The sequence below is a fragment of the Cydia splendana genome, chromosome 13 (genome assembly GCF_910591565.1).
Source record: "Cydia splendana chromosome 13, ilCydSple1.2, whole genome shotgun sequence".
NCBI classification, from domain to species: Eukaryota; Metazoa; Arthropoda; class Insecta; order Lepidoptera; family Tortricidae; genus Cydia; species Cydia splendana.
In genome coordinates, this window is record NC_085972.1 from 7,164,646 (window position 1) to 7,192,246 (window position 27,601).

The 27,601-nt window shown below is 35.0% G+C and overlaps 2 protein-coding genes across 5 annotated transcripts in view; both read right to left on the reverse strand.

Annotated features, from left to right (window-relative positions):
* LOC134796370 (putative inorganic phosphate cotransporter) overlaps positions 1 to 4,437 on the reverse strand; it is a 31,197-nt gene extending 26,760 nt beyond the window's left edge. The window contains exons 1-2 of one of the 2 annotated variants that reach the window (XM_063768541.1): positions 4,296 to 4,437; positions 1,273 to 1,394 (exon numbers count right to left, since the gene is read on the reverse strand). In XM_063768541.1, the coding sequence (XP_063624611.1) occupies positions 1,273 to 1,394; positions 4,296 to 4,326 (153 nt within the window). In that variant the 5' untranslated portion in view covers positions 4,327 to 4,437. Of the gene's footprint in view, positions 1 to 1,145; positions 1,166 to 1,272; positions 1,395 to 4,295 lie in introns of those variants that run through there. The other variant, XM_063768542.1, reaches the window with a different exon arrangement.
* A 5,527-nt stretch (positions 4,438 to 9,964) lies between these two features.
* On the reverse strand, positions 9,965 to 26,099 carry LOC134796365 (putative inorganic phosphate cotransporter). Of its 3 annotated transcripts, none has more exons than XM_063768536.1 (11): positions 25,958 to 26,099; positions 23,121 to 23,245; positions 19,205 to 19,384; positions 13,917 to 14,055; positions 13,020 to 13,237; positions 12,674 to 12,823; positions 12,191 to 12,323; positions 11,733 to 11,857; positions 11,383 to 11,502; positions 10,210 to 10,354; positions 9,965 to 10,118 (listed from the first exon to the last, which is right to left on the reverse strand). In XM_063768536.1, exons 1-11 carry the CDS (start codon positions 25,977 to 25,979, stop codon positions 10,090 to 10,092), a joined length of 1,386 nt encoding a protein of 461 aa, XP_063624606.1. In that variant the 5' UTR covers positions 25,980 to 26,099; the 3' UTR covers positions 9,965 to 10,089. The 3 variants fall into 3 exon arrangements, with proteins under 3 accessions (XP_063624606.1, XP_063624607.1, XP_063624605.1); XM_063768537.1 differs by lacking the exon at positions 25,958 to 26,099 and adding an exon at positions 25,178 to 25,393; XM_063768535.1 differs by lacking the exon at positions 25,958 to 26,099 and adding an exon at positions 24,076 to 24,372.
* Positions 26,100 to 27,601: the final 1,502 nt, after the last annotated feature.

The window sequence follows — 27,601 nt, forward strand, 5'->3', positions numbered from 1 at the left end:
CGTATAGTGTAATTATCTATAACTCGATGTTTACAAATTAATGAGCTATTTCAAAAAAGTCCTAAGTATGCATCAATGTAATACATAAGTACGACGCAAAATAATATATGGTGTTATTGGAGAATAAATTTGTGTTTATTTTCCGATTGTACATTGATAAATATGACTTTTATAACTGAACTATTATTGACAGACCAATAAACGGACCGTTGACCGACAGACCGGTTGGTCTGACCAGATCCGCACCGCTCTTGACTCCACAGGTTCACATGGCTCTCCACACCGACAAAGACAGAAACAGATGGAGAAATATGGTAAGAGAGAAAGTGATACAAAAGGGAGGTACGACCCTCAATATCGAGGAATACGAGACTTTTTGAAACATATTACGCAAGTGACTAAAATACGAGTGGTAAACAGTAGTATTAGCTTAAGTTGGCATAACTCACGACAGTTTAAATTCGATTCTAAAGATGTTCGCGGAAATTTTAATTTCTCCTCGGTGTCTGATTGAATTCTTGACTTTGATGTGCAAAAACAGACGTTTTCTTGAAATGTCATTCATGTTATTTTAGTGTTCTTACAAAAAAGATGGACGTTTTGCCGTGGTTATACTGTGTAACCAGTTAACCACAGCGTGTATAAGGTCCCAGGCCGCACCCGATCGAAAGTAGTTATTTTACATAATTGTTTAACATTTACTTTAATCTTACAGGCCAATTCGAACGTACACTGACATCAGAATGATATGTGAACCATGTCATTTAGCTATCGTGCGTCTCGCCCGCACCAATAAATGTACGAGCGAAATACACGATAACTAAATGACATACTTAATGTAAACATCGTTCTGATGTCAGTGTACATTCGAATTGACCTATGAGTATGTGGAAGTGATTTTGCATGCACTACGGTGGAACTGTGAATGTACGTAATTGTGGATGTTTTATATACCTAACTATATCTATCAAGCATCGTATATCTACATAGATAAGTACGTATATGTACTTATATATGATATGGTCGCGTAAAGTGGGTAGGTACTTAAGCAAGGCTTGTACTAAACAGTATACCCATACTATTTAGTACAAGCCTTGCTTAGCTTAAACTAAAATTGTTTCCGAAATTATTTCCAAGCAGCTTACTTCTTCGCTGGTCTTGTCAGTCATGCGCGCATAGTGAAAGCCAGTAGCATCGCCAGGAACAGAAGCGCAGTTTGCGCGTGTCGAACGCCCAGGCCCTCCGAAAATTTAACATTATGGTGTAGCTTACGTTCTCATTCGTTTTGTCAGTCATGCTGACAATGGCCATGCTCATGTTGACACGCATGGTGTAAGCCAGCAGCATCGCCAGGAACAGCAAAGCCGTCTGTGCATGTCGGACGCCAAGTCCCTCTGAAAATTATGATTCTATTGATAAATATGCCAATGTTATACCGCTAGAAGTTCAAACAAAACATAGCACCAAGGTTTCGTAAATTTGCCGTACTTGACTTAAAATTTTACTATTTAAAGATTTATTTATAAATACGTTTTTTACTGAATTAATATTTGTATATCGAGCATCGCTAGCGTCTGAATTCCAACCAAACATAGTAAATTAGCAGTTTTATTTATTATTGCAAACAATTAACCATTCAAGATCGATTCAGTACGCTAAAATGTTTGCATACTCGCTAAATAACTCGCTCTTATTTACACAAATAAAAAATGTCAATATTAATTCTTAAACATACAAATTCTCGTAGGTCATGTTTGCTGTTTCTTGAACAAACTGTTATTTTACGTGCACGTGCACGTTTTACGTGTTGTGTTACTTATGTTATTAACATTAAAAGATTGCCTTTCGACCCGGTGGTGTCTTATCTGAGTTCAGTCGTCATTTTGTAGCCACTTTGAATCGGACGACTGAATTTCCTTGCTACTTCTTGGTTTGGTTAATAAATAAAAGAGTGCAGGAAATCGGCCATCGTATAAAAAACTATGTATGTCTAAATAGTAATATTAGATTGTACTCGCTAAGCAGTGTGTGATGACTTAGGGGCACTTAACCGAGTACCGAGTTAAGCCTCAGACACTTTTTTTAATCGGCTTTCTACAAGGATTCGATTCTTCTTTTTTGTTATAATAATATAAAACAGTTTAATTACGTAAGTAATAAAATACTGACAAACAACGCAAATCCTACAGCGCTGAAGTTACAATATTAGATAGGAAAGAAATAATTATATATTGTACAGTCTCACTAAGACACTTTTTTTTAAATTAAATCTTAGTGCCTAGCATAGAAATGACGTTGAAAATCTTTAACAACTTCCGTGTGCCCAAAATTGCGGACGGAGATTACGAAATTAATACGAACAGTCCTAAAAATTCTTTTTATTGGGAATATTTGGTAATTTAATAAGCTAAGAGCAGTCACTAATAAGTAAGAATAACATCTTGCTTACAGGCTGTTTTCCGTAACATTAAACACTAGTGGCTATGTGAGCTGTAGACCTCGCGTTAAGCTTATAGTGAAAAATAAGTACTTAGTTAGATGAGTCGTTATCACAGTAAACTCACAATGATCTTAAGCGCCAATGACGCTAATGGCGCTTAAGTCCTTTATGCCAACTACCGTATTTTGAAACATTTCCAAAAACTGGAAAGACAAAAAAATCTATTCAATCATAGAATCTGGTCATAAAAGTTCACGAGAATCGGTTATGATTTACGACCTGTAGAGGAGAACATACACAAAAATGCGCGAGTCAAAATCGAGACCTTCGTTGACGCTACGGTCAATTAAAGGACGTCTTTTAGCTGCCTACACAAGTTGTGATCTATGTATTTTTATCTCTATAAAGTATCTTCTAACGCTGTTGTTATTATATATGTCATAGCGACTTATTGGTTTAACAACTCAACAGATAAATAAAAGATAAAGTAGGTGTATAAACCATGATAACTTATCCAAAAGGAGAAAGTAAATCTCGTTGTGTTTTGTTAATAGGTGTGTTATAAAATGGATGTAATATTTAATGTATTGTGTTTATTTATTTATTACAATTCACATGTAGAACACGGGTATTACAAGCACAGTAAAGTATATTTAGGTAGGTACACAAATGTCACATGAAACCCTGCTGGACGCAGTAATGAAATGAAAGTAATTTTTTTAGTTCTTTAACGCTTAGGTAAATTTTGTCATTTTAGTGCCAATCTTTTTTACGTGCGTTTATTCCTCTTACTCCAATCCCATATAATTTGTCTAAAACTAGTAGTAGGTATAGGTGCACGATATTGAACCTTTAATGTGTTTTGTCTAATAGAAAACTAGCATCATTATTTTCATAAACTAGTTTTTGTCAATACGCACTATCAAGTACTACAATAATAACTGCACTATCTGCAGCAATATTTTACTTTCATTTCTAGCAATAAAATAAAAAATAACATCGATTGTACCAACTATCATCTGCATCACTTACGTAAGCTTTGGGCCGTTCGCAAAAACTGTTATACCTACTGTATTGTTGTTGTGATTTTCATTGATATTGATTATTTGTTTTTATATGCGACGCTCCACTTAGCTGACAAGGTCATATTAACGGGTTCAATGTTTGATTATTTTAAGAATAAGAACCGCAAACAACTTATATAATATAATGTAAAACAAATTAAAAAACGATCCTAAGATATATTTTAATTCAAAAATGATCGGGGTTTTTTCCCATTATTATAACTTGAGGAAAAAATCTTTGGTTTAATGCCTAAGCGGAAAAACTATTGTAAAAGATTTTATAGAATGTTCTTTATTGTACAAAAACATGCAATAAAAGTAATAAGAAAAAGTTAAGTACAAGGGCGGACGGAATCTCTTCCAGTTAACCTTTGAGAAAAAAAGAGGAGAAAGTAAGCGTGTCAAATGCAGCATAAAGGATGAGAAAGTTCAGGAAATTGGAGCTCGAAATATATCGATATTTTTGTAAGTATAGGGATGGAAATTAAATATTAATATACTTACTACTAAATCTCTTCCAGACAACAAAATGTTAAAAGGCCAAACGAACACCAAATAATAACATTAAGATTTTTTCCGCAATTAATTAATTAACAACGTTCAAACTTCAGCACTAGAATGTAATACAATAAAACATAAGATTAAAGAGTTTACTTTTAAAATATTTATACAAATCTCTTTTATATCACGTTAAAAATGTCTGTTATGAACAAATTCTATTTCAGTTGTGTGCGGATTATGTTCACCATGTTGCACCAACATAATTATATAAGATGTAATTATGTACTTACTAGGTCTCACATTTTCTTCATTCACGCCCATGTTTAATAACTTAACGTGTAAATGAGATGTACCATCTACACGTGCGTCAGTAACTGATGCGATACCGCATCTGCCAGATGCGATACGAACCGTCAATCCTGTCTATCTGTATCTTCTTCTCATTCGTACGGTCAGTCACTGATAAACGGCCTAAATGTTGATCACCCCTTTCATCTCAATTGTACAGTCACCTGCAATAATATGTTACTCTTCGAAGGCCGCAAAATATATGACACACTCTTAATAAAATAAGATGGTCGGTAGTACATCATAGCTACGCTTCTCGGATAATGCCGATGGAATCGCTAACCAAAGTAGGGTGTGGCCCTCCAGCAATTCGGTGGTTGTGCGGCGGGTTAACACCCCTCCCACGGAAAAAAAATACCGTTACGAGACTGACACAGAGAAGCGAAAGTACACATTCGTCTTTAATTTTAATTAAGTAAATAAGATTTAAAAGTGTTTATAATCGAGGCAAATGATGAGGCCAATAAACAAACATGACTGTGTACCTAAATACAAAAGTATCAGATACACCGACAACAAAGCAATAAAATGCTATTCTTTAAGAAATAGAATATGAAACGTGACTTTTGCAATCTATAAGTATGGCCATAAAAATTTACCTTACTATCTTTAATAAGTAAAATACTTACCTAAAGACCCTCGTACCTATGTTGTGTACGGCGTATTCGAATAGACGTTCCATTTTGAAAGGGCCCCGCAGCAAACATAGGGAAAAGTGGTTTCAGTCAAATCTCACGAAATTTTAGTAGGATGTAGATTAAAGTCTCCTGATTACTTTTTTATAAGGTTTGAAAAGTAAATCGATTCAATACTTTACAAACTAATACCCACCGGACTACCGCAAAAACTCAGGCAAACTAATTATTTAAGAATAAGAATAAGAATATTTTATTTGCAATAAACATTACCAGGTACATCGGTGTTCATGCGATAGGTGGTAGGTTTTATGTTTAACCATAAATGGTATGCAAAATATGTACAAGACTTAAAAACTATCATGCAAAACATATAAAATAATGTCTCTATTTATATATATATTAATTATTAATGTTATACAGGTCAAGTCTAATTAATTAAATTTCATGTCCAAGAATTCATTTGTGCTATAAAAATTGTAGTTATTTAGCCATTGATGCAATTGTCGCTTGAATGCTATAATATTTAATGTCTTCATATCATTAGGTAATGCATTATACATATTAAGGCACATAATCGTGCAGCTTTTTTTATGTTTCGCTAATCTCGGATTTTCATCAGGAAGTAGTCTATCCGGATTGCGGCAAGAGCGTGGATGGCTGCCACAGGCTTTTTTAAATAAATCTTTGTGCTTATGAACAAACATGCATATTTCATAAATATAAAGAGACGGGAGAGGTAACAAACCAAGCTTTTAAAAAGTGGTCTGCATGATTCAACTGGTCGCATCCCGTGTATTGCACGAATGCATTTTTTGTGTGCAATAAAGGCTCTATTTAAATCGGTGCTATTGCCCCATATTATTAAGCCATAGCGTAAAACGGACTCTACGTATGCATGATAGCAGGATATTGCCGTTTTACACATATTTATTTATCCGGTTAGCAACGTTCTCCAATTGTGCCTTCCAGTCCAAATTCTCGTCTAGAATTACTCCTAGGAATTTAGTTTGCGTAACATTTTCTATACCTGAAATATTCAGATTAATATTCAAATTCGGATTCATTGATTTATTAAAATTCATAAATTTAGATTTGCCTAGGTTAATTTTTAAGTTATTCGAATAAAGCCAATCTTTTACTTTACTGATCGTGTTATTAACATCTTGTTCGTGGTCATTAACTGTATAATTATCTTTGTTGGACGTTACAATCATAGATATATCGTCAGCAAATAAAATACAACTGTGGTTTGTTATGTCCGTGATGTCATTAATGTAAAGTAAAAATAGTATTGGGCCCAAAACACTTCCTTGTGGGACTCCGTACGTATTGCATCTAAATCCAGATGAGTAGTTAGTCATCTCATTAGTTTCACTTTTTCTTGTAATTTTGACGCATTGAAATCTGTTTTCCAAATATGATGATATCCATTGGAGAGCCGGCCCTCGAATACCGAGTTTTTCGAGTTTTGCTAATAATAGACTATGAGAGACGAAATCAAAGGCTTTAGATAAATCGAAAAATAGCCCTGTGGTCCAATAATTACTGCTAAGACTAGTCAATATTAGCTTCAGTATCGAAAAAATGGCTAAAGTTGTTGATTTGTTTTTTTTGGAAGCCAAATTGCTCTTTTTTTATAATACTGTATTTTGTACAGAAATCAAGCAATCTCTTATGCATGCATTTCTCAAAGACTTTTGATAGTATAGGTATTAATGTTATTGGGCGGTAATTACCTATATCGTCTTTTTTACCTTTCTTAAATAGAGGTTTAACTACCGACTTTTTAAGAGCTTCAGGGAAGGTTCCAGACAGAAAAGATAGATTTACTAAGTGTGTTAAGATGGCCACGATTTCGCTAATGCAAGACTTTATTATGCTTGTACTGATTCCATCATAGCCTTCTGATTTAGTGTTTTTAGAGACATCACTACGTTTTTAAGTTCTGTTTCCGACACTGGTTTCAAAAACATGGAGTTGCTTCTAATATTATTATTGCTACTGTTTATGGGCTGAGGATTTTGTGATTTGTGCGTAGACTCTACATAATAATCATTAAAGGCAGTGGCGATTTCCACTGGATCTGAGACTATTGTGTCGTTATGCATGATACGTTCTATTGTTACTGGTGGCTTTGAGCTAGATATTTGCTTCTTTAAAAAATTTACCTACCCTAGTTTGTTCAAATTGTCGTTTTCATACGCCCTAATTAAGTATATAATTTCATCGAAAGCCATTATTGAGAAATTACCAAAAAAATTATGCAATGTATCTGAAAAAATATGATAGATTATTTGCCGCTACCGTACATGTAGATGTATTGGATTTAAGTTATCGATAGTGTTCTAGTAAAGCCAGTAGGCTTTGACATTTCATAAAATAAGACATTGATAAGATAACAAATGTCATTATAATAATTGTAGGTATTCCCTGTTGGTATTAACCACAGATCTAGGATAATGCAAGATAAGTCTGCAACGATTTTGATAACATACGCAGTGCAAGTGTTATTTTAAACGTCAAACTTATAAATTTCATACATATAGATGTATGAAATTATGAACGCGCTCAACAACCTAACCTAGTTTATAGTACCTAAAGACAATGAAAATTGTTGTGTAGAAATTAATCAAATAACCCTATTTCCCTTGAGTAGGCTTGAGTACGTATAATATTTATATTTTAAAAACAAGTTCAATTAACAAGAACATAAAATGAAGGAACATGAATATGATTCCAAGTAACGTTAATATTACACTCAGAAGCTACATTTATTAAAGGCGCGTCATAAGTGCGTTTCCAAGTAAATTCCATTAGCGAAAATGTTTATTCTTGTAACTTATCCCTTACATTTACAGCGACAAAAAGGTCTAGTGCTGCTAGGCGAACTTCCATGTATCCACATACCTCTTAAAATTTTAATAATATCAACATACGATATATTATATCTGTTATAATATAATACCAATATATATTCTTTATTTTTCACCAAATAATAAATATCTAATACCAAAGACATATGTAACTCCGTATAAGATGAATAAAGTCTAAGGAAGAAACGTGCCTCGGAAGTCAAGAAAAAGTCATTCTCGGACAGATGGCGCATACACCTTTGGCCTATCCTCGGCTAGATGGCGGTGACGACACCGTTTCATATTTAACAATTTTAACACATAGGTATCAGTGAATGAACATGGGTCAAAATGATATAAAAATAATAAAATCATTTATCCAAATATATTAATTTTTTGATAGTTTTATACGTTTTCATTTTGAGTTTTGGTCGTGTGTATAGATGGCAGTAAATTTACTGTCACTACAAAATTTACTATGACAGGACCCCTCTATACTATCTATTCTCTTTGGTAATACGAAAAGGAGCTTAAACTTCACAAACAAATTTGTAGACCAAAAGGCGGTCTTATAGCTACAAATCCACCATTTCGAGACAACGTTTGTACATATCGCGCTGTGAAAGGCCTACTCTGGAGTACCAATTGGCCGAAGACCGTCTGGATGCCCTAGGTACCTACCGCTGGAGAGACGTTATGAAAAGACCTTAGCTAACTCGGTGCCGTCGACTGTACAGGCTTTGGACAGAGTAGGTAGCATGGCGGTCGTTGGTGTCGGCGGTGAAGATCCACTTCGGGTTATTTCGCCACAGCAGTAAGCAAGATTTAGTTATGTTGGTTTTGTTGTATGTTGAGCACATTGAATTAATCTATAAAACAACACTAGTATACTTGTATAGTACTGTTTTATCTATCAAGAGTAATCCAATGCAATGTCGACCTTTGCCGTATCCTTGTTTAGTGCGGTTAATAACCCGATAGCCACGTTTGTTTTTCTTATTTCCTGTCATTTATTTTTTTATAATACCAGTTTCTAGAAGTTGCACCATACGCCATACTACACGTGAATAGTGAGCACTAACTCAAAACCATAATCAGCCATAGCATTCACAACGCCTATTCTTTCATTACAAGTACCTTATACCTAACTGACCTGCGCTGACCCACATGGCTGTTTAAACCAGAGGTCATAATAAACTATTGAGTAATGATCTATATGGTCATAGTCTAGGTACCTCGCTTCGAACAGATAGTATTTACCTACAGGTAGTGTTTATCAATAAACCTAGATTTCGCAAAGCGCCTTCGTTTTAATTTTAACTGCTTTTTACAAGTTGTCTTGATGAAAATTAGATTTGACTAATTATTCAAAAATTAAATTCAATTAACTAATTCTAGTTTTGACAAGGCAAGGTTATAACATAATTAAAATACTACTAATTAAAATATAAACTTCATAATAGTACCTAAACCCGCAAAGGAATGTTCTATGCCATTCCAATATAATTTTATACATAGCAATGTCGCTCTGCGTTGCATTGCTTGCATTGATATCGAGTTTTCCAATAATGCTCGGACGAATATTGAATATTTGGTAGTACTATATTGAAATAATGAATATTTGTTTGACTGTTCTTTGGCGGAATTGCGCGTATTGAAAATATTAAAATATAACACGTAGTAGTTATTCAATTCCTTTCCTTCGTCGACGGAGAAAAAATAAAGGAGATTGCGTCTGTAACTAGAGAAAGTATAATCTGATGATTACCCAATTTTCGGAGAGGCTGTGTTCTTAGAAGGCTATTGAGGCTATGGATGTATTTGCTGTATGATTGGCAGTGTAATAATTCCCCGTAGCATCAAAAGTACGAGGCCGATTTGTAAAGAGAGAGGTATACCTAATTGGGTTAGTGATTATGACGCGGTTGATATATTTAGGCTACATTTTGAATCAAGTTTGAGGCCAAGTCGAACGTGTACTGTCATCAAAATCTTGGCGGGAAAAAGTTTTTTTAATGTAATTTTTTTAATTCAACCAGTATAAACCTATAAAATAGGTATGAAAGAACTTTTCCACGACCTAATTAAAGGTGACAACAGACAATAAAACTTCAAAGAAACTAACTTGTTACATTTTTATTAGATACATAACAAACAATTGACAATTATAATAAGACTAGTAATTAAATTAAGAAATAAATTATGTCGTACATATTTATCTATTTTATTAAGTCTTTTAGTGGATTTTATATAACTTTTTCAGTTTTCTCAGCGTCTGTAAAAAACATAATTTAATAAGTTTTTACAACACATTCTCATTCTGTCCCCTATTTTACTTCAGTAAAGTTGAAATAAAATGTCCTTACCAGTAGCATTTTCGATGTTTTTCTCTGTCTTCGGTTCGTTCCAAGACTGCCGAATACTGGTTCCGAAAATAAGGTATATGGTATTTCCCAAGATGTATATAAAAGAGGACAGGTAGAACACCTTACGCCATTCTGCTGCGTCACTCTGAAATATAACATTGGTCAATGATCGAATGTACAACCGTGGAAGCGAAACGTAATCTTGCATCTTTCCCTCTGCTCAAGAGATGCTCAGTAGTAGTAGTAGTAGTAATGGTAGTAGTAAAACATATTATTGTACAAAAATAGGTTCACATGAAATACACATAAAGTGCAGTTTGCAGTCCCCAGCCTTTTTATCCCATTTCAGGCCCCAAACCCGTGGTTTGTTTGTTAGAACTGTAGGTACTACTAGCGTGCCGTGCGTTAGGAATCGATTTTACATTTTACTTTTTTATTTAATAGTATTTAAAACTATAGTTATTATAAACCATCGTCGTCATCTTTTCCTTTTCCCGGTCACTTGGAGTCGGCCCGGCATGTCTATTTCGTCCGTACCTAGTAAGTCGTCCATCATCTCATCGTTCACCTATAACACAGTTCATCTACCTTTCCCTTGGTGTTCCTTTCCTCTTAAATCCCTCCGATACCGACACCAGAAAAGAACAGTTGCTTGATTACAATTATTATTTTTGTTAAGACTGTGAATGTCATAATAAAATGTAATTAACATACAAACATACACATACACAAACATATAATCACGCCTATTTCCCGGAGGGGTAGGCAGAGACCACGGATTTCCACTTGCTACGATCCTGACATACCTCTTTCGCTTCCTTCACTTTCATAACATTCCTCATACACGCTCGCCGGTTTAGGGTGCTCTTGACCTGGCCTTTCTTCAGGATTTCCCCGATCTGATCAGAGAAAGTCCGCCGAGGTCTACCCCTTCCAACTCCCACTTCCATTTCTCCCTTATACACTCTCTTTGTTAGCCTTCTTTCACTCATTCTTTCCACATGTCCAAACCATCTCAACATACCTTTCTCAATTTTTGTCACTACATCTACATTCAGTCCACACTTTTCCCTTATCACACTGTTCCTAATTCTATCTTGCAATCGAAATCTAATAAATGTAATTAAATTATTATTTATTTTATATTTACTTATAATAAATTGTAAGAGTTACCTCGTCTTTAATAATGGCTCCGGCGGCTAGTGGCGCAATAATGGAGATAATATTCGCAAGGGCATTCGTGATGCCAAGCATAGTTCCCGCAAAATTGGGCGCCATGTCCAGATGAACTAGCTGAAATAATAAAGACAAGTATTTATTTATTTAGTGAGTAAATAATTACTCGGGCATCCCGCTTATGTCAAATGAGACAGTAGTTTCATAATTTATCCCATTTCTGCAACTGCGTTCGTATATTACGACAAAATAGTAGGCCATCTACACATTATTAACTCAGAATGGGGATTCAAACGTTGCTGTTTTTGCGTAGAAGTTGATTTAACAAGGATAATAATTTGTCTTACCATGAAGCCGGTGAAGTGTCCCGCGTTGAGTCCCACCACAGCAGACAGTATACCAACTGCCAGGGTTATGTTACCAGCTGGCACATATGCTAATCCAATCAAGGCTATTGCTGGGCCTATGAAACCTGCCAACAAAAACATAGGTTGTATTAAACTATTGCGTGAAAACATTTATTTACATACAATATATATACAGTGGTACTAACTAAACGAAATTAATAACTAGCTTAAATCTAAACTATTTAGTTCCTCTTTAGAACTTGAGAATGCTTGATGACCTGGAATGTCGTTTTCAGCTAGTTATTTTCAAGTAAGGTTTAGTTTTGATCGTTTTATACTCAATAAGCTATTGGCTACAGAATTAATACACACACAGTTCATGTAGTTCCATTTCCACATATTGGCATTTGAATAATTACATGCGATATTATTTATTAATTATTACAAAAATAAATTACCGATGCTATTGCTAATCTTCCTGGCAGCAGTAGTACTGACCCAGCCTTTAGCGAGGGCATAATCAGATATGAAGCCAACGGGAAAGCTGAGGATGTACATCACGATGTAAGGGGTGGCCGACAATACACCATTCTGAAAACATAAATGTATTTTTTTTATTCCTCAATCGTCTATACCACGGCATCCATGGTCAAAAAGGCTAAGGTTCTGTTGAATGAAAATGTAAGCATCATAAACTTAATCAAGGTAATATTTTAGGTACGTATGAGTAGGTACCTATTAGAATAACGTAGCGCAAAATTAAATGTCAAACGAACTACCACATCAATTCCATAACTATGTGGGTGTCATATCATTTACTTACATAATGTACTACACCTCGATACCCTCGATAACATACGGGGGGAATACCTAAGTGAAATAAATACAAAAATGTACTAATGTATCTTCCAATCGTCGGTAGTGTTACATAATTTACATACCGCTTTGATGTTGACTCCCAGAACTTGGCTCATGTAAGACGGTATCTCAGTCATTAGTGTCCAGAATCCCCAGTTTTGGCAACAGTGCACGATGATCAGACTGATGAAGGGCATAGACGTCAACAATGATACCCATGGCATTGGAAGTGTCTGCAATTCATAAGTAAATAAATTAAAAAATATGTTGTAATTTTTTTTTCTTAGCCTATTTGTGTGTCCCACTGCTGGGCGAAGGCCTCTCCCTTGGTTCTCCATGACTCCCGATTTAGCGCTTCCTCCGGCCAGTTGTTAAGGAAGTTGTAAATAAACGAAAAAGTATTTTTCAAAGATTTAATTTAAAACTAACCTTTTTACCTCCAACTTGACCAAGAGAAGTCTGAATATACAGCTTCTCTTCTTCACTTATCAATTTCGAGTTTTGAGGTTCTCCTGCTCCGATAAATATGTAGACGAGGGTCCAGATGACTCCACATGTACCAACAAAGTAAAATATGGCGGGCCAGCCCCAATAGTCTGCCAAGAAGCCAGCTGACATCAGCATAACTGCTGTACCCAATTGAGCTCCTGGGAAAAATGTGAAAAATTCTAAATGAAGCTCAATTTAGGAACCTATATTTTTTTTTCTTTTTGTTTTATGTAATAGTCAGCAAACGAGCAGACGAGCCGCCTTATGGGAAGCGGTCATCGTCGCCCATGGACATAAGCAACATCACAGGAGCCACTTAAGCGTTGCCGACCCTTGAGAACCCTAAATACCCGCTTCTTGAAGAATCCCATGTCGTAGCGCAAAGGAAATACCTCAGGAGGCAAGGAGGCTATATGTAAGTATTTAAGCAAAATGTAACATAGATGTACTCTAACTTTACATTGTGACATAACACAATACATGTCCAGAAACCAGTGAACAGAAAGCAGTAATAAAAGCTGAGAACATAATAAAAATATTTCATCAGATAATTTTCATTTTGTCACCATGCTTTGTTATTTGACATGACGAGTTTGCTTTTACCGTCAACCATAAACATTTTATGAGCTACCTACTACGCCATTCTAATCACTTATCTTGATGTAGGTAAGTTTACGTTTACAAAAATTTTGTACGATTTAAATACATAGATTTCACAATCATCACACCGTATTTCCTATGGGAAGAAATCAAACTATTGCTTTATTTTGCTTCATTCACTTTTTGATACTATAAAAATAATGTGGCTAGAAAAACTGATTTCTTAAATTAATTTACCTGCATATATAAATGTCCCTAACCGGCTTTTTTCTTCTAATGGCACCCATTTTCCGATAAGGTTGTGCATACTGGGATAAATGAATCCTTGGGCTAAACCTTGCAGCACCCGACAGGCGCATACTGCGTACCAACCACCCTGAAATTAAGAGTTTTTTTTTATTTCTGCCCTTAATTCCTGCACTTTTACTTAAAAACAGCCCTTTGTCTTCTTTCTTTTTTTTTTAAAGAAACCTTTGCCACAAAATTCGTTTGCCTGATATCGTTTAATTCCGGTGAACTCTATCAACCATAAATAGATAAACAGATACTAAATAGATGTGCTAATAACACTGATATTGTGTTTTTGCTGAAGCGTCTTTGTAACTTTTAAAAAGTTGATAATTCCGAAAATTAAGAACTTAAGTCGACTATACCTACCCGTAAAAAATAATGGTCAAAGACCAGACTACTAATTACTAATACCTACTACATACTTACAAATTGACCAAATTTTACCGAAAACTGTTATGATAAATAAGTTTTTGGCAAAAATTTCACTTTTGATACAAGCTTTTATCGCCGACTGTACTTTTTTTTCCACAGGCAACTTTTTTTTTTTTTTTTTTTTTAATTTATTGAACAATAAGCTAATTAAATTACATTATTATTACAAGACCCATCGTGGGCAAAACCTTGAGGAGGTTTGTATGCCGATGGGGAGTTCGAGAAAATAACATGACAATATACATATCTATCTTATACTAATTAAGATTCTTAATATATGTAACTAAAGTCGTTAGATTGTAACAAGTGCGTCTTAATTACTTTTTTTATATTTTTCCCGTTTACATATTTTACTCTAGTATCTTCTGGCAAATCATTTAATATTTTAGGCAATATATATGTATACAATCTAGTGCCATAAATGTTCTTATATTTGGGTAAACAATATTTGTTTTGGCTCTGTAAACTTCTTAGTTTTGTACATCTTATATATTCTTTTAGTTTAGTAACATGGTGATATTCTTCAGTTAGTATGGCTAGTTTACATTTATTTTGAACTGGGAGTATATTACAGTATTTGAAAAGTTGTGCGTAGTCGGTTTCGTGTTTCTTTTTTATATGCTTAGGTACAATTGTCTTCAGTAGTCTTATCTGTAGGTTATATATTTTTTCTATATATGTTTTAAAGGTTCTACCATATGTACTTAGAGCGTAACCGATCACAGAGTCAGCCAGGGCTAAGTACAGCATACGCAAGGTTTTGTACGGTAATTTGTACCTTAGGGTTGACATTTTACTTAGAATTGCTCTTAATTTATCGCACACATAATTAATATGAGGTCCCCAGTTGAATCTATGGTCGATTATGAGCCCAAGATACATGTGTTCTGTGACTACTTCGATTTTATCACAGTTACACTTTGTGATATTATATTGGTGCAAGCAGCTATGTTGGTGTGCAAACACAGTAATGTCATGAGTGGTTTTATTGTGAGCCGAACGAATATGCATTATTTTCGTCTTTTGCGCGTTAATTACTAAACCGACGTCGTGCGCCCATTTGCAAAGGGTGTTGAAGTTAGATTGCATTGTGCGCTCGGCGGCCGCTATGTCGCGGTCGGCTGTGATAATGCATGTGTCGTCCGCGAACTGATAGACAGAGCCCTCGGTTATTATGTTGCACATATCATTAACATACAGCAAGTACTCAGTTGGGCCGATTATGGATCCTTGTGCCGTGCCTTTTTCGGTTTTTATTTCGTCACTGTATGTGTTGTTTATCTTTACTCGTGTGTGTCTATTTTTGTGATAGTTTTTCAGCAAGTTAACTAAAGGGCCCTGTATACCGCTCTGCTCTAGTTTGCAATACAACGTTTCATAATCTAACATTTCAAAAGCTTTGCTAAAATCAATGAAAACAACGAGCACATGCCTTTTTTCATGCATGTGCTCGTTGATTTCATTGTTAAAGTCACAAAGTAGCTGAGAGGTACTTCGGTTTTTTTGAAAACCGTATTGTTTACTGTTTATTATATTGTTTTGATTCAAAAAGTTACTGATTTCGTTACCGAGGTATCTCTCAACTATCTTATCGATACACGACAATATAGTAATAGGTCTATAGTTGTTATAGTCTTTATGCGCTCCTTTTTTGTAAATAGGGCGTATTATACCAGTTTTGAGTTGTTCGGGGTATACAGATGTGGCAAGGCAGGTATTAATTAAGTGAGTAAGAATTGGTGCAATGTTAAGACAATTTTTTTTAATGTCTATGACTCGAATTTTATCAAACCCCGGGCTTTTTCTATCATTTAAACTTTTGATTATTTTAGAAATATTGTCACATGTCGCTTTTTTAACCCTCATTGCCACATCTGCGGCCCCGGCAAACTCCGTATGGTCGAGAATTTGTATTTTACATGGGACTGATATTTTATTTACATTATCATGAAATTCTCGGGCAAAATTACTACATATTTCTCTTTCGTTCATTTTAAAATGTTTCATAATTACCTCATCAATAGAAGAATTTATTTTGCCACACAGTTCATTAATTATGCGCCATATTTTTTTCGAATTTTTAAAATTTTTAGTAATTTCTTGTTTAATGTACCTATTTTTAATAAAGTTAATATATTTATTTGTTTTGTTACGATACTTATTATATAAAATTCTGTTTTCAATTTTTTCCGGCGCTTTTTTCCAAATTTTATACATTTTATCTCTTTGTTTACACATTATTAACATCTTTTTATTTACCCATTTACATTTAGTTTTTATATTTTTACACCTTATTGTCTTTTTACATTCATCGTATGCATTTTGTATTTTTTCCTTGACGAAGTTAAATATTTTATTCGGACAATTGTAGGCGAGCGCTTCATCCCATTCAACCTGCTGCAGCGCAATATCGACCTTATCGTTGTCTAACACGGTTACTAATCGCGCCGCGGGCGCACGGGCGCTTGCGCCGGCTATCGCTAGCGCACAGCCTGTTATGTAATGATCAGCAATAGATATGTTAATGACCCCGGTATGTACTGGGTGGCAATTAATCGGCCTTAAAAAGATATGATCTATACAGGATCTCGATATTATGTTTCCTTTACTTTCCTCTCGGGTGAATTGACTTATGCCACACTCTAGTCCTAGTTCAGAAAGTCTATTTAAATACATAGTATTAATACTATTTTGTTTTTTCAAGTCAATATTCATGTCACCAATAATTATTACTTTATTTTTGTCGGAGATGTGGTTTATAGTTGTACATAACTCGTTTACAAAGTACGATTTGCATTTATCGGGCGGTCGGTACACCGCACAGATACTGATTTTTTCTTTGTTGTTTATGTCTATGCGCCCGCATAACGATTCAAAATGTAAAGACGCATGAGGGATCAGGGTAAATGGGATGGTTTTGCGTACATATAATATTATTCCCCCACCTTTCCGGTTTTTTCTAAGATTAGTGTGCATGTTATAATCCGCTAAATTAAATAATGATTTACATGTATCGGATATGTTAACTTCCGTAAGTACAATTAAGTCTATTATGCGACTACTATGTGTAACTATGTATTCTAAATGCGAGAAATTTAATAACATCGATCTTATGTTTACATGCAGTGTAATAAGATATCGACATGCTGTTGGAATAGCACTTATATAATCGTTCCAACTGCTGAAAGTACCTTCGTTGATGTTGAGTGAGCTAGACATTTAGCAATTTTTCTATAGGTAGGCATTTATATGTCTTTATAGGTGTGAAGAGTCACTGTCACTCCGTTTTGGAAGCCCAATATTCAATATCACTCACCGATCTTATAGGGTGTGTTTTACCTTGCTCGTCCTTCTTGATAAGTATGCATCCTTTTTTACACCATACAAACTTGTACATATTGGTTTCCTTTAGCTCCGACTTGGCTTTCCAGAGTAGGTAGGCGGTCGTGGGTGATAAGGCCTCACGCATAAAGATCCTGTGATCTTCCGGTCTCCCGAGGTCGCGCCCTGTGAGGGTGGTGGTTTTGGATTCGTCCAACCACTTGTCCCGCCGTCCTTCGCGAAGTGTGACCACTACTGTGGCTAAATTCCTTTTCTGTCCATCTGGTGCCTTACTGGCTTTTCTGTATGTCTGTATGACGTCGTCGGGGTCCTGGTTTATTTTTTCAGCGATTTTTTTCACAATATCCTTCAGGTTTTCACCTTCCGTTTTTTGTATGCCGCATATTTCCAGGTGATTTCCCATTTGGACTTGTTCCATGGTGTGGACCTTTTGTTCGAGGAGTTCTACTTTGTTTTTCATGTTAATGAGTTTATTTTTCAAGTCTATGTTTTCGTTTTCTACCCTCTTTGTTACTAATACTCATCGAGACAATTCTAAAAACCCCAAAAACAATTAAGTTTCGTTGTTTTATCACAGAGTTCCTATGGCCACCTCCAGTCTCCATCATCAGATCAGCTCGATGACACCATAATATTGCATTGTCACCCGATTTACGTATGTATGCAAAATTTCAGCTCAATCGGAAACCGGGAAGGGGATCAAATTTAACTTGCAAGATTTGATTACACACAGACAGACAGACAACGGTCAGGTGAAACTAAATAAAAGCTTGTAATTAGGGTCAATTCGGTAGTATCTAAGGTAGCTCCATCATTGGGCTTCGTTTGGTCCCTAATGTGTACTGAACTTGACAACCTGTATAATAAACATTAACGATAACCAAATGATAACAATATCTCATGTTCATACCAAAAACAAATCAACAAAATCTTGAAATTTGACTACTCACACTAGCTACTGACGTATTGATTGATGATGATTAGGAGATAACGGATGACATTTTAAAGACCAAGATCATGTAGTTTATCTAAGATATGACACATTGTGAGTGAATATTCTTAGACAGAATACAGAAGTTACAATAACGATGAAGATTGAATAAAAGAAAATTATAACTAAGTACGTATATAATAAAACTACCAAAACTAAACATAAAAAGAAAAAATATTATCAATAAAATTATTAAATAGGAATTTAAAATAGGAAACGGAATTTAGAGGATTTTCAATAAATGATGACAGCAGTCACCAGAATTAGATAGAATATGGTACACTAAGGCCATATGTGATGATGCCTGCTAATCAGGACACTCGAGACATTTCTTAAATTAAATCTTTTTTGAAGTCAATACAAAACTTACATATCAAACAGTCAAAGAGCTGGCGCAAGATAGGGAAAGCTGGAAGATACTCCATCGATAAGAGAAAACTCTTAAGTTAATGATGATGACAAAACTTACGTAAACTGCAGCAGTTGGCAGAATCAGAGAGATGATGGAGTTGGCTCCGACACTAATGCTAATAAGGAGACTGCCGCCAACCTTCTCAGCTAAGAGGCCGCCAGGAACCTGAAGAACCACATAACCCCAGAAGAAAGAGGACAATATCACGCTCTGAACTTGCATATTCCAATCGAATGTCTGAAAATAAAACAGATTTACTACATTATACTATAAATTCATTTGTATATGACTGAATGGTATATGACTAAATGTTTTAAATAAATAAAAACAAGATTTGTTAAGTATATCTGTACCTATTTTGTTAGAACCATTTGACAGTAACGTGATTGTGGCACGTTTTTGCTGCCTTTTCCTTCTCTGTTTTTGAGGAAAACGTGTGTATTCGATAATAAGTAGGTAATAAACATGAGCTATCGAACGTACGCACATAATTTACGGAATGTAGTACCTAATCATAATTATGCTACAAATTTGTAATATATTTGTTGTCCTCATCGACTTGAATAAAAATTTCGTAAACCACCTATATAACTATGAATGACCTCTAATTTGGTACATTTACCGTGTAAAAAATGCTTTTTTCTATATCGAAATCAAGAAGTTATTTGAAATGCTACGTTATTCAGAACATTATTGAAATCGAATCGAAAGTATCAGATATCATCGGCATTAACAATTTGAAAGTTTGGCCAAGGTTAGCCTTCCCGATCGCATATCTAATCATATTTCGAATCTCAGGTCTTTACGTAATCATAATCACAACTTGAACTAACCTAACCTAGCCGGCGTATTATGGATGGTTTTATCCACGTGTAACAATCGTGTAAAATAACTGTCACTTTTTATCACAGCGAGATAGAAAGTGACGGACACCATTTTATCACGCTGCCACGTAGACAAGAACGACCATCATATCCGTATTGTAAAGAAAAGTTCGACAATCCCTGTCCAGAAAGAAACTGTGTAGTTCAGTTAAAAAAGTCAGTCCGTTTGTTCATCTAGAATCATAATACATATTTACTTAGGTACATGTGTATATAAATATACGTAAGTACCTACAATTTGATCGACAATATAATATGCAGCAGAAAAACATGCAGTGAAAAATAAATAGGTACCGTAAACCGGGGTTACTTTGATCAGTTTTAGAGTTTGGCACCATTTTTTGACGATCCTAATATACGTAAAAATATGAAATAAAAATATAATAATCGGTTTTTTCTCTTCTTTCCGCCTGCCAAATAAAAAAAAATGAGGACTTATATTTTTTTCATAAATAAATAAAAACAACGCGATCAAAGTTATATTGAGAATGGGGTTACTTTGAAACCACTAATTTTTTTGCTGACAATCTAAAGTAGACCCGCTAAAAAGCCCGTAAAAAATAAAAAAATAAAAATCGGTTAAGTATTTTTTAAGTTATTTATATTTTTAAGGTGTGGGGTTACTTTGATAACATACCAAATGATACAAATTAATAACTTGAAGCGCTTATTACATTATCTACTATAAATAACGTAGGATTTTAACTTATTATCTCACTTAGCAACTGATTTTTGAATTGCAAGCTTTAAGGTTTCAGTAAATTTGGTATGTGCACTCGGGTTTTTGATATGTTGCCTTTATACTTATTGTATGTTCTATAAAAAAAATTGTATGCTTTCGACGCGGCACGAATAGATCTTGTGCCCGCCACTAGGTGTGGCGTGCTCATTGAGTTGTTCTTCTTGGTATATTTTGTAGTCTCGTTACCCGATATTTTTTTGTAATCTCTGGCATTGTTTCTATAAAAAAAACAATGCATATTTATTAATAGTAGAATTAATTAATACCCTGGTGGGCTGGTGGCCTTACGCACGTATAATAAAACACCTAAAGCAAAGACGCAGTATTAAATATAGCCAATTTCCACCCAGAAAGTTAATACCATACAATAGAAACGGGTAAAAGAATGTTTAAAATCAGATGAGCAGTTCCGGAGATCAACATTTACATACAAATTTATAATTCTACAACCTCTACCTCTTCCACTGACTCAGACGATACATATTTATTATTGAAAAAGATACATAAAAAAATCGTAGGTTGCCAAAACAATTCATGGTGTTACTTTAATATTTTGATCAATTTCACCACGTATAAGTGATCAAAGACACCCCGACTCATGGATTCCCCGGCTATGTGCACATGTGTAGGTTGTCGAATTCAGGTATTTTTTTATAAACTCACGAATAAACACTGATTAACCTAAGACACTATAAAATTACATGTATTTAATTATTGACACAAATACAGTTAAAGTTTTTCAACCAATAAAACCAGAAAGAAATGCGTATCCGCCATTAATATCTTTTTTCAAGACGAAATAATAATATTACACTCACATCCGGTTACTGGGCGATGAAGCAACTATCAGTGTTGCCAATAAAGAAAAAAATACTGCGAAGTTATTTTCCAACTCGTCAAAACAAGCACTTTAGTAGCGGAGGGAAGTCGTTATCAAAGTCGACCCGCAAATCAAAGTAACCCCGGTTTACGGTAAACTAACTAAAAAATATCAAGGTAATTAAAATATAAGCATTTGTTCACTTTTATCAATTTTAACTAAGTATGTAAAGTACAAGTAAAATAAAGAAATGTAAAAAAAGGGTTCCATATCCAAAGGGTAAAAACAGGACCCTATTACTAAGACTTCATATCTCATGAACCGTGATAGCTAGGCAGTTGAAATGTTCACAGATGATGTATTTCAGTTGCCGCTATAACAACAAATTCTAAAAACATACGTCTATAAATAAACGTCACGGTATTTTCTTGGATGAATGCGCGCTTGCCGAGTTTTTTAAGTTAATATAAAAAGCCGTTTGAGGCCATGTTGTTAAATTTAGAGAAATAGTGCACTAATTTATGAGATTAAACTCTCAATATCTCATTCACTAATTAACTGCCGTTGTTTTAATGTATACACGGTGTGGCCTGTAACATGAGCAAAGAATTAAAACATAGATTGTACTCCTCAAACGGTGACACTTTTGTTCAACAACTTTTAAAAATTATGAAGTATTTAGACTCCCTATTTTTCATACAAAATAATTATTATCTTCAATGGACGCCATCGCCACGCCATATTATTGTGATTGACGTTGCTTGTCACGCCTTAAACATAACAAAATTCGCAATACATTGCGTCTTAGAATAAACTTTAAAGTGTAATAAAAATCAAACCACAAGTTATTTTTAAAAGTCGCTGAACAAATGTTTTCAGTATGAGGAGTACAGCCTACAGTTTAATTTTTTGCTCATGTTACAGGCCACACCCGGTATGTCACAAATGTCATATACTTACTTAAATACTTCCTCGTTATGGTTTAATAATGACATAAAGTAAACAACATAAAGTCAGTCTCATAGTAACTTACCCTACTAGAGTTAGACCAATATAAGTCTGCAAAGATTTTGATAGCGCACGCAGTGCAAGTGTTATTTTAATTATACGTTATAATTTCATAGAAGTTGGACGGTTAAAATAATACTTGTCTTGGGTTAACTCTATCTGTATAGATATACGTATGTATTGTTCTAATATGAGTAGATAATCGAATCCTCTCGAAGCGCTAAAGTAGCCTCAAGTATTTTATTATCTCTTAGTTTCATCTCCATGAACCTTCATTTCCATCATATTAATTAAATCTCCCAATAGTGGTCATATTTTTCACTTACATTTCATTGCATTTTATTCGTCACTGACGACCTTCTTACGTTAATTTTGGCCTATATACCAACAGCTATAGCAGTTGACGAAATACAAGTATAAAGTGAGCCGATCTTGTTGAAACTTGTCGGCTCACTTTATATTTCGTCAACCTTACCTAAATATTTAACTGAAAAATAGGATCCTCACGAAAATACTCACGTTTTCCGCAGTAGAGTCTGTCATGGCGACGATGGCCATACTCATGTTCACCCTCATGGCGAAGGCCAGCAGCATCGCGAAGAACAGCATCACACATTGTACGTGACGGATGCCTAACGCCGCTTCTGCAATTAAGTAGGTAATTCAATGTTAAGGAGGTTAAGAAGAAGAAACACGAATAAAGGATGACTCACCTTAGACCGGGCCGTGTCCGACCCGGAGCTTCCGGCGCATCGTTTTCTATGGAAAGCTTCACGTGATCGCCTGTCATGTCATAGAAAATTAAGCGCCGGTAGCTCCGGCCCGGACACGGCCCGGTCTAACGTGGATCATCTTTAACGTCTATTCGGCGCTTCGTACGAGAGCGTGACTGAATGTTCGGTATTCGATTATTCAAAATGTTGTTTGCTCGCAGAACTAAGTTTGGTAAGATTTATCTTATGTATGTTATTAAAGTCAAGCAAATCGTGGATAAAAATTCCACAATACTACGTATATTTAAAGTATTTTCGTATAATTAGATAAAGTAATTAGTATTCGGCCAAATACTGAATAGTGGTAAAAGTAGCCGAATACCCGATAGCCTATAATAATTCCCTCCCAACCTTTCGGCATGGTACTCGTGGCATATCATATTTATTACAGTACATATGGTGCTATTTTACGCCCTACTGCGGTAACTGCATAAAATCGTGCATTAAAGGGCCATATGTACTTACTGTAAACCGTTATAATTATACGAATAGGTACTATACGTACGATACTATAACTGTACACGTGTGCGAATAGGTAGTTCGCAACTCGTGTCGATTTAAAGCGGTTGTGCTTTAAATCGACACGAGTTGCGAATCGTGTCCGATTCGGTGAAGTCCGATTCGGTCGTGTTTTAATTTATCGCCACTCGTTCCGAATTTCCTACTTTCCGCACTTGTATCATAAATAACTATTGTTTTACCTTGTGGAAGTGGATTGTATTTCCCAAACGCCAAAAACACTTTTGTGAATTTTTTTACACATCGCACGATTTTCACTTGAATTCTAGGTAATTGAACAACCATTACATTTAAGAGAAGTCGTAACAAAACTAAGTAATGCTGGATGTTTAGATTTTCTACTTAAAATTTAAACAATGTTTTTTTAACTATTAGTTAACTTATTATAAATTCAATGCAGTCAGCTATAACAGTTAAAAGCAAAAATTAAACTAAATCATAATTTATCCTTGTAGTACCTATAGTACGGACAACTGAACAATACGTCAACGTTCCAAGGTTTATCAGTCGATATCGCGCAGTCAGTCAATAACCAATTAGTTTTCCGTAAATTACTTAGTTTCGCATATAAAAGTGATTTACAACTCTTTGTAACTAACACTGCTATTAGCAATTATAATAATTACTAATATGAATTATGTGGGTTTTTTTCATTGGAGCAAAATAGTCACGCATGTCGGTTTAAAATTTGAGCGTAATTTCGATTGTATGGGAGCGGCATTTTGGCGCAGCGGGTTCTTGTGGCTCCTAAAAGTTGGTACTTAAGTAAAAAGATTACAATCGAATTCCCCTTCAAAAAATAACCATTAAAATGTTTTCACCGCACCAGCTCGGAAAGACTTACTTAAACACTTTAAAAACGGATAGCAAAGTTGCACTTTACTATCAGTAATGCACATGTGAGACAAAGTAATCAAATGCAAATTTTGAGTTGTTTTCTTATGTTTGACTTTGACTTTTAAATGATGATTTTGGATGATAAATATTTCATAACATTCATTTGAATTGGATTTTGTTTGATATTTTACATTTAATATTTGCTTCGGGTTGGTGTGGTAAAAAATTTTGTGTTTCACTCGGGGGCAAATTTTGTTTAACCCTCGTGCTTTGAAACCCTCGCAAGTCGCAACGCTCAAGATTCCATTTTTCGAACCACTCGCTACGCTCGTGGTTCAATTTTAGGATCTTTCGCTTGCTCGGGTATCAATATTAGCACCAGCGGTTAAACAACAACTTTGCACCCTTGTAAAACAAATAACTATTATTTACCTTTCAAACACTCACCCTTTTCGTGAAACTTTGCTAGAACGAGAGCGATACAAGCACGTATATTGTCAAACAAGTATATTTTCACATCTACCCTCGAGATTGCATCTCGCTGGACACTCGGCTTGGCTAAGGCAAGCAGACGGCTGTTGGGTGGGAAAACTCCCTAAGTCCCCTAAAAGCACTAGGGTATGTGGGGACGCTACTCCACAATATCTGGCACAAGCTGCCCTGCCTTGACTTGTGTTAATACTAAGATTTAAAATTTTCTTAGCTGCATGTATTATGTTTACAGTATCGGTCATGGTAATTATAACTTGAAAGGCTATAAAATCACCAGGTACCTAAATAATTACATATTTGAAATTAAAAACATTTGATATTCGACCTGATTGTTAAAATTGTAAGGTCTTTATCACAGGTACAAAACTATATACAAGTAAATGACCTCCAGTTAAGAGGTTAGCGTTTAATTGTTACGAAGCATGTTCTTTCAAGTGAATCAAACTGTTGATGAAATCCAGTTTATAAAAGAATACAATCATAAAATCAGAACTTACTTGGTTCTTGACGAGTAGAAAAAAAAACAACGGGTTGCACTCCGGGAGTGCCGGGCGAAGTGAAAACTCAATGACATTGTCAGTTTTTCGATCAGGTCACGTGTCCGTCTTACGTCTTACAAATCTGTCGGTCACGTGACCTGTCGCGAAATTAACATTTTTTCCCCATTACAAAAAGTGCACAGAGCCGCTAAAGAAGTTTTCACTTCAAAAAAAAATCTTGACGAGTAGAACTTACTTGGTTTCTTTACTTCTGACATTGTATCACTTTAATTAAATTACGCTTATGACTAGAATTGTACTTATATCAAATACTTTAATTTTCTATTTTCAAATTGTAGTCGTTAGGTTTTTTCGAATTATCTGCGCGCGAGTCTGCGCATAGCGTTGCGCATAGACTGAGTATTGTTTTCCTTAACTACGATATGTCGCAAGGTAGCCAATTCAATCTGTAAAGATTTAATCAGCAAATCATTGATAACTATCTAGTCAATTTTGTGTAGATGTTATGTATCAAAATCTAATACTCTTAGTTGACACATTGTCGTATTTGATTTGATTGCCTATCTACAAGAAGCGTTTAGAGATACTTTTTACTTATGTAAATTGGTAGTTTTCTTTAAAGTAGAAGTTTTGGTGAATATCACAATATGAATTATCGCGGTTTGAGGCACTGTACCTATTTAATAAGTACCTAATACCACATTGACGTTAGATGTTGACAAAACCGGATATTTTCATCTAGCATCAAACCTTGACAATAGATAAATTAGACCAAAATACTACGTATTTCATTAATAATTTTACATCAATGCCTTAGTTTATCAATATAAAGTTTTGTATTGAGAGATTCTTACCTGCACTAAGTAATTGAAGGGATGTTTACAAAAACGACATAACTGACTACACTGGTTGACACCTGAAACGATTAACAATGTTCTTAAAAAGTGTCAACCGCTCTAAGCAGTTATGTTGTTTTTGTAAACATCCCTTCAATTGTACCCGCTTATTGCACCGATAATGTATCACGTGGGGATATTAGTTTTATTGCGATAGTGTAACAAAGTGCGTATAGGTATTAGTTTTATTATGAGTGATAATACATTTTATATCATCAACCACAATGTGGCCAGCTAGGACTCTCTCCCTCGTGGGAACGTAGTTCAAAGCCGGTAACCGTTCATGTATTGAGACCCCAAAACTGTCCGAAGACCGTGGCGTAGTTCAGCGTCAGTGGTGGATTTGCCCTAAGGCCCAGTAGGCCCGCGCCTAGGGCGGCAAAAAATTAGGGGCGGTAAATTGTGACAAAAAATTCGCTGATGATAACAAGAATTAACTTAAAATGTAGTCAATATCATGGGTGCTGCAAAAGGGGCGGCTATAGGGCCTAAGGCCTAGATCGGCAAAGACTGCAAGTCCGCCACTGTTCAGCGTAATTACGTCATCAAAATGATACGCTCCTCCTCCGTAGCAACTCGTATAGCTCGGCAGTTGGGGCGAGAAAATGGATAACTTCCAACACCATCGGATTGTCGATTATAACCAGAGATCGGACAGATTGGCGTCATTGCTCGCAATAATGTGGACATGGCTCCAAAGTTGATTAAATAATTAATCATTTAATTATTTTTTTTACCTGAGATTTAATTTTGTTCCCTAGTCAATAAATAGCACTTAAATAATTTAAATATATTTTTGATATAAAAAATGAGTACCTACAGAAAATTTTAAAAATATGCTGATTATTTTCTTTAATAAATTTACATTATAAGAAATCTTTGTGTTATTTATTAATTATGAATCAAAATTAAACCTCAGGTAAGAAATTAATTAAATGATTAATTATTTAATCCATTTTGGAGTCATGTCTACATTATTGCAA

Excerpts from the sequence above, each read along its gene's own strand:
- LOC134796365 (XM_063768535.1), bottom strand. The coding sequence starts at position 24,178 with ATGGTTGTTCAATTACCTAGAATTCAAGTGAAAATCGTGCGATGTGTA. Across the intron at positions 23,246-24,075 it reads ATACAATCCACTTCCACAAG|AAGCGGCGTTAGGCATCCGT; the intron begins GTAAAACAATAG and ends ACTTAATTGCAG. Across the intron at positions 10,355-11,382 it reads GAGCCATTATTAAAGACGAG|AGTGACGCAGCAGAATGGCG; the intron begins GTAACTCTTACA and ends GTTATATTTCAG.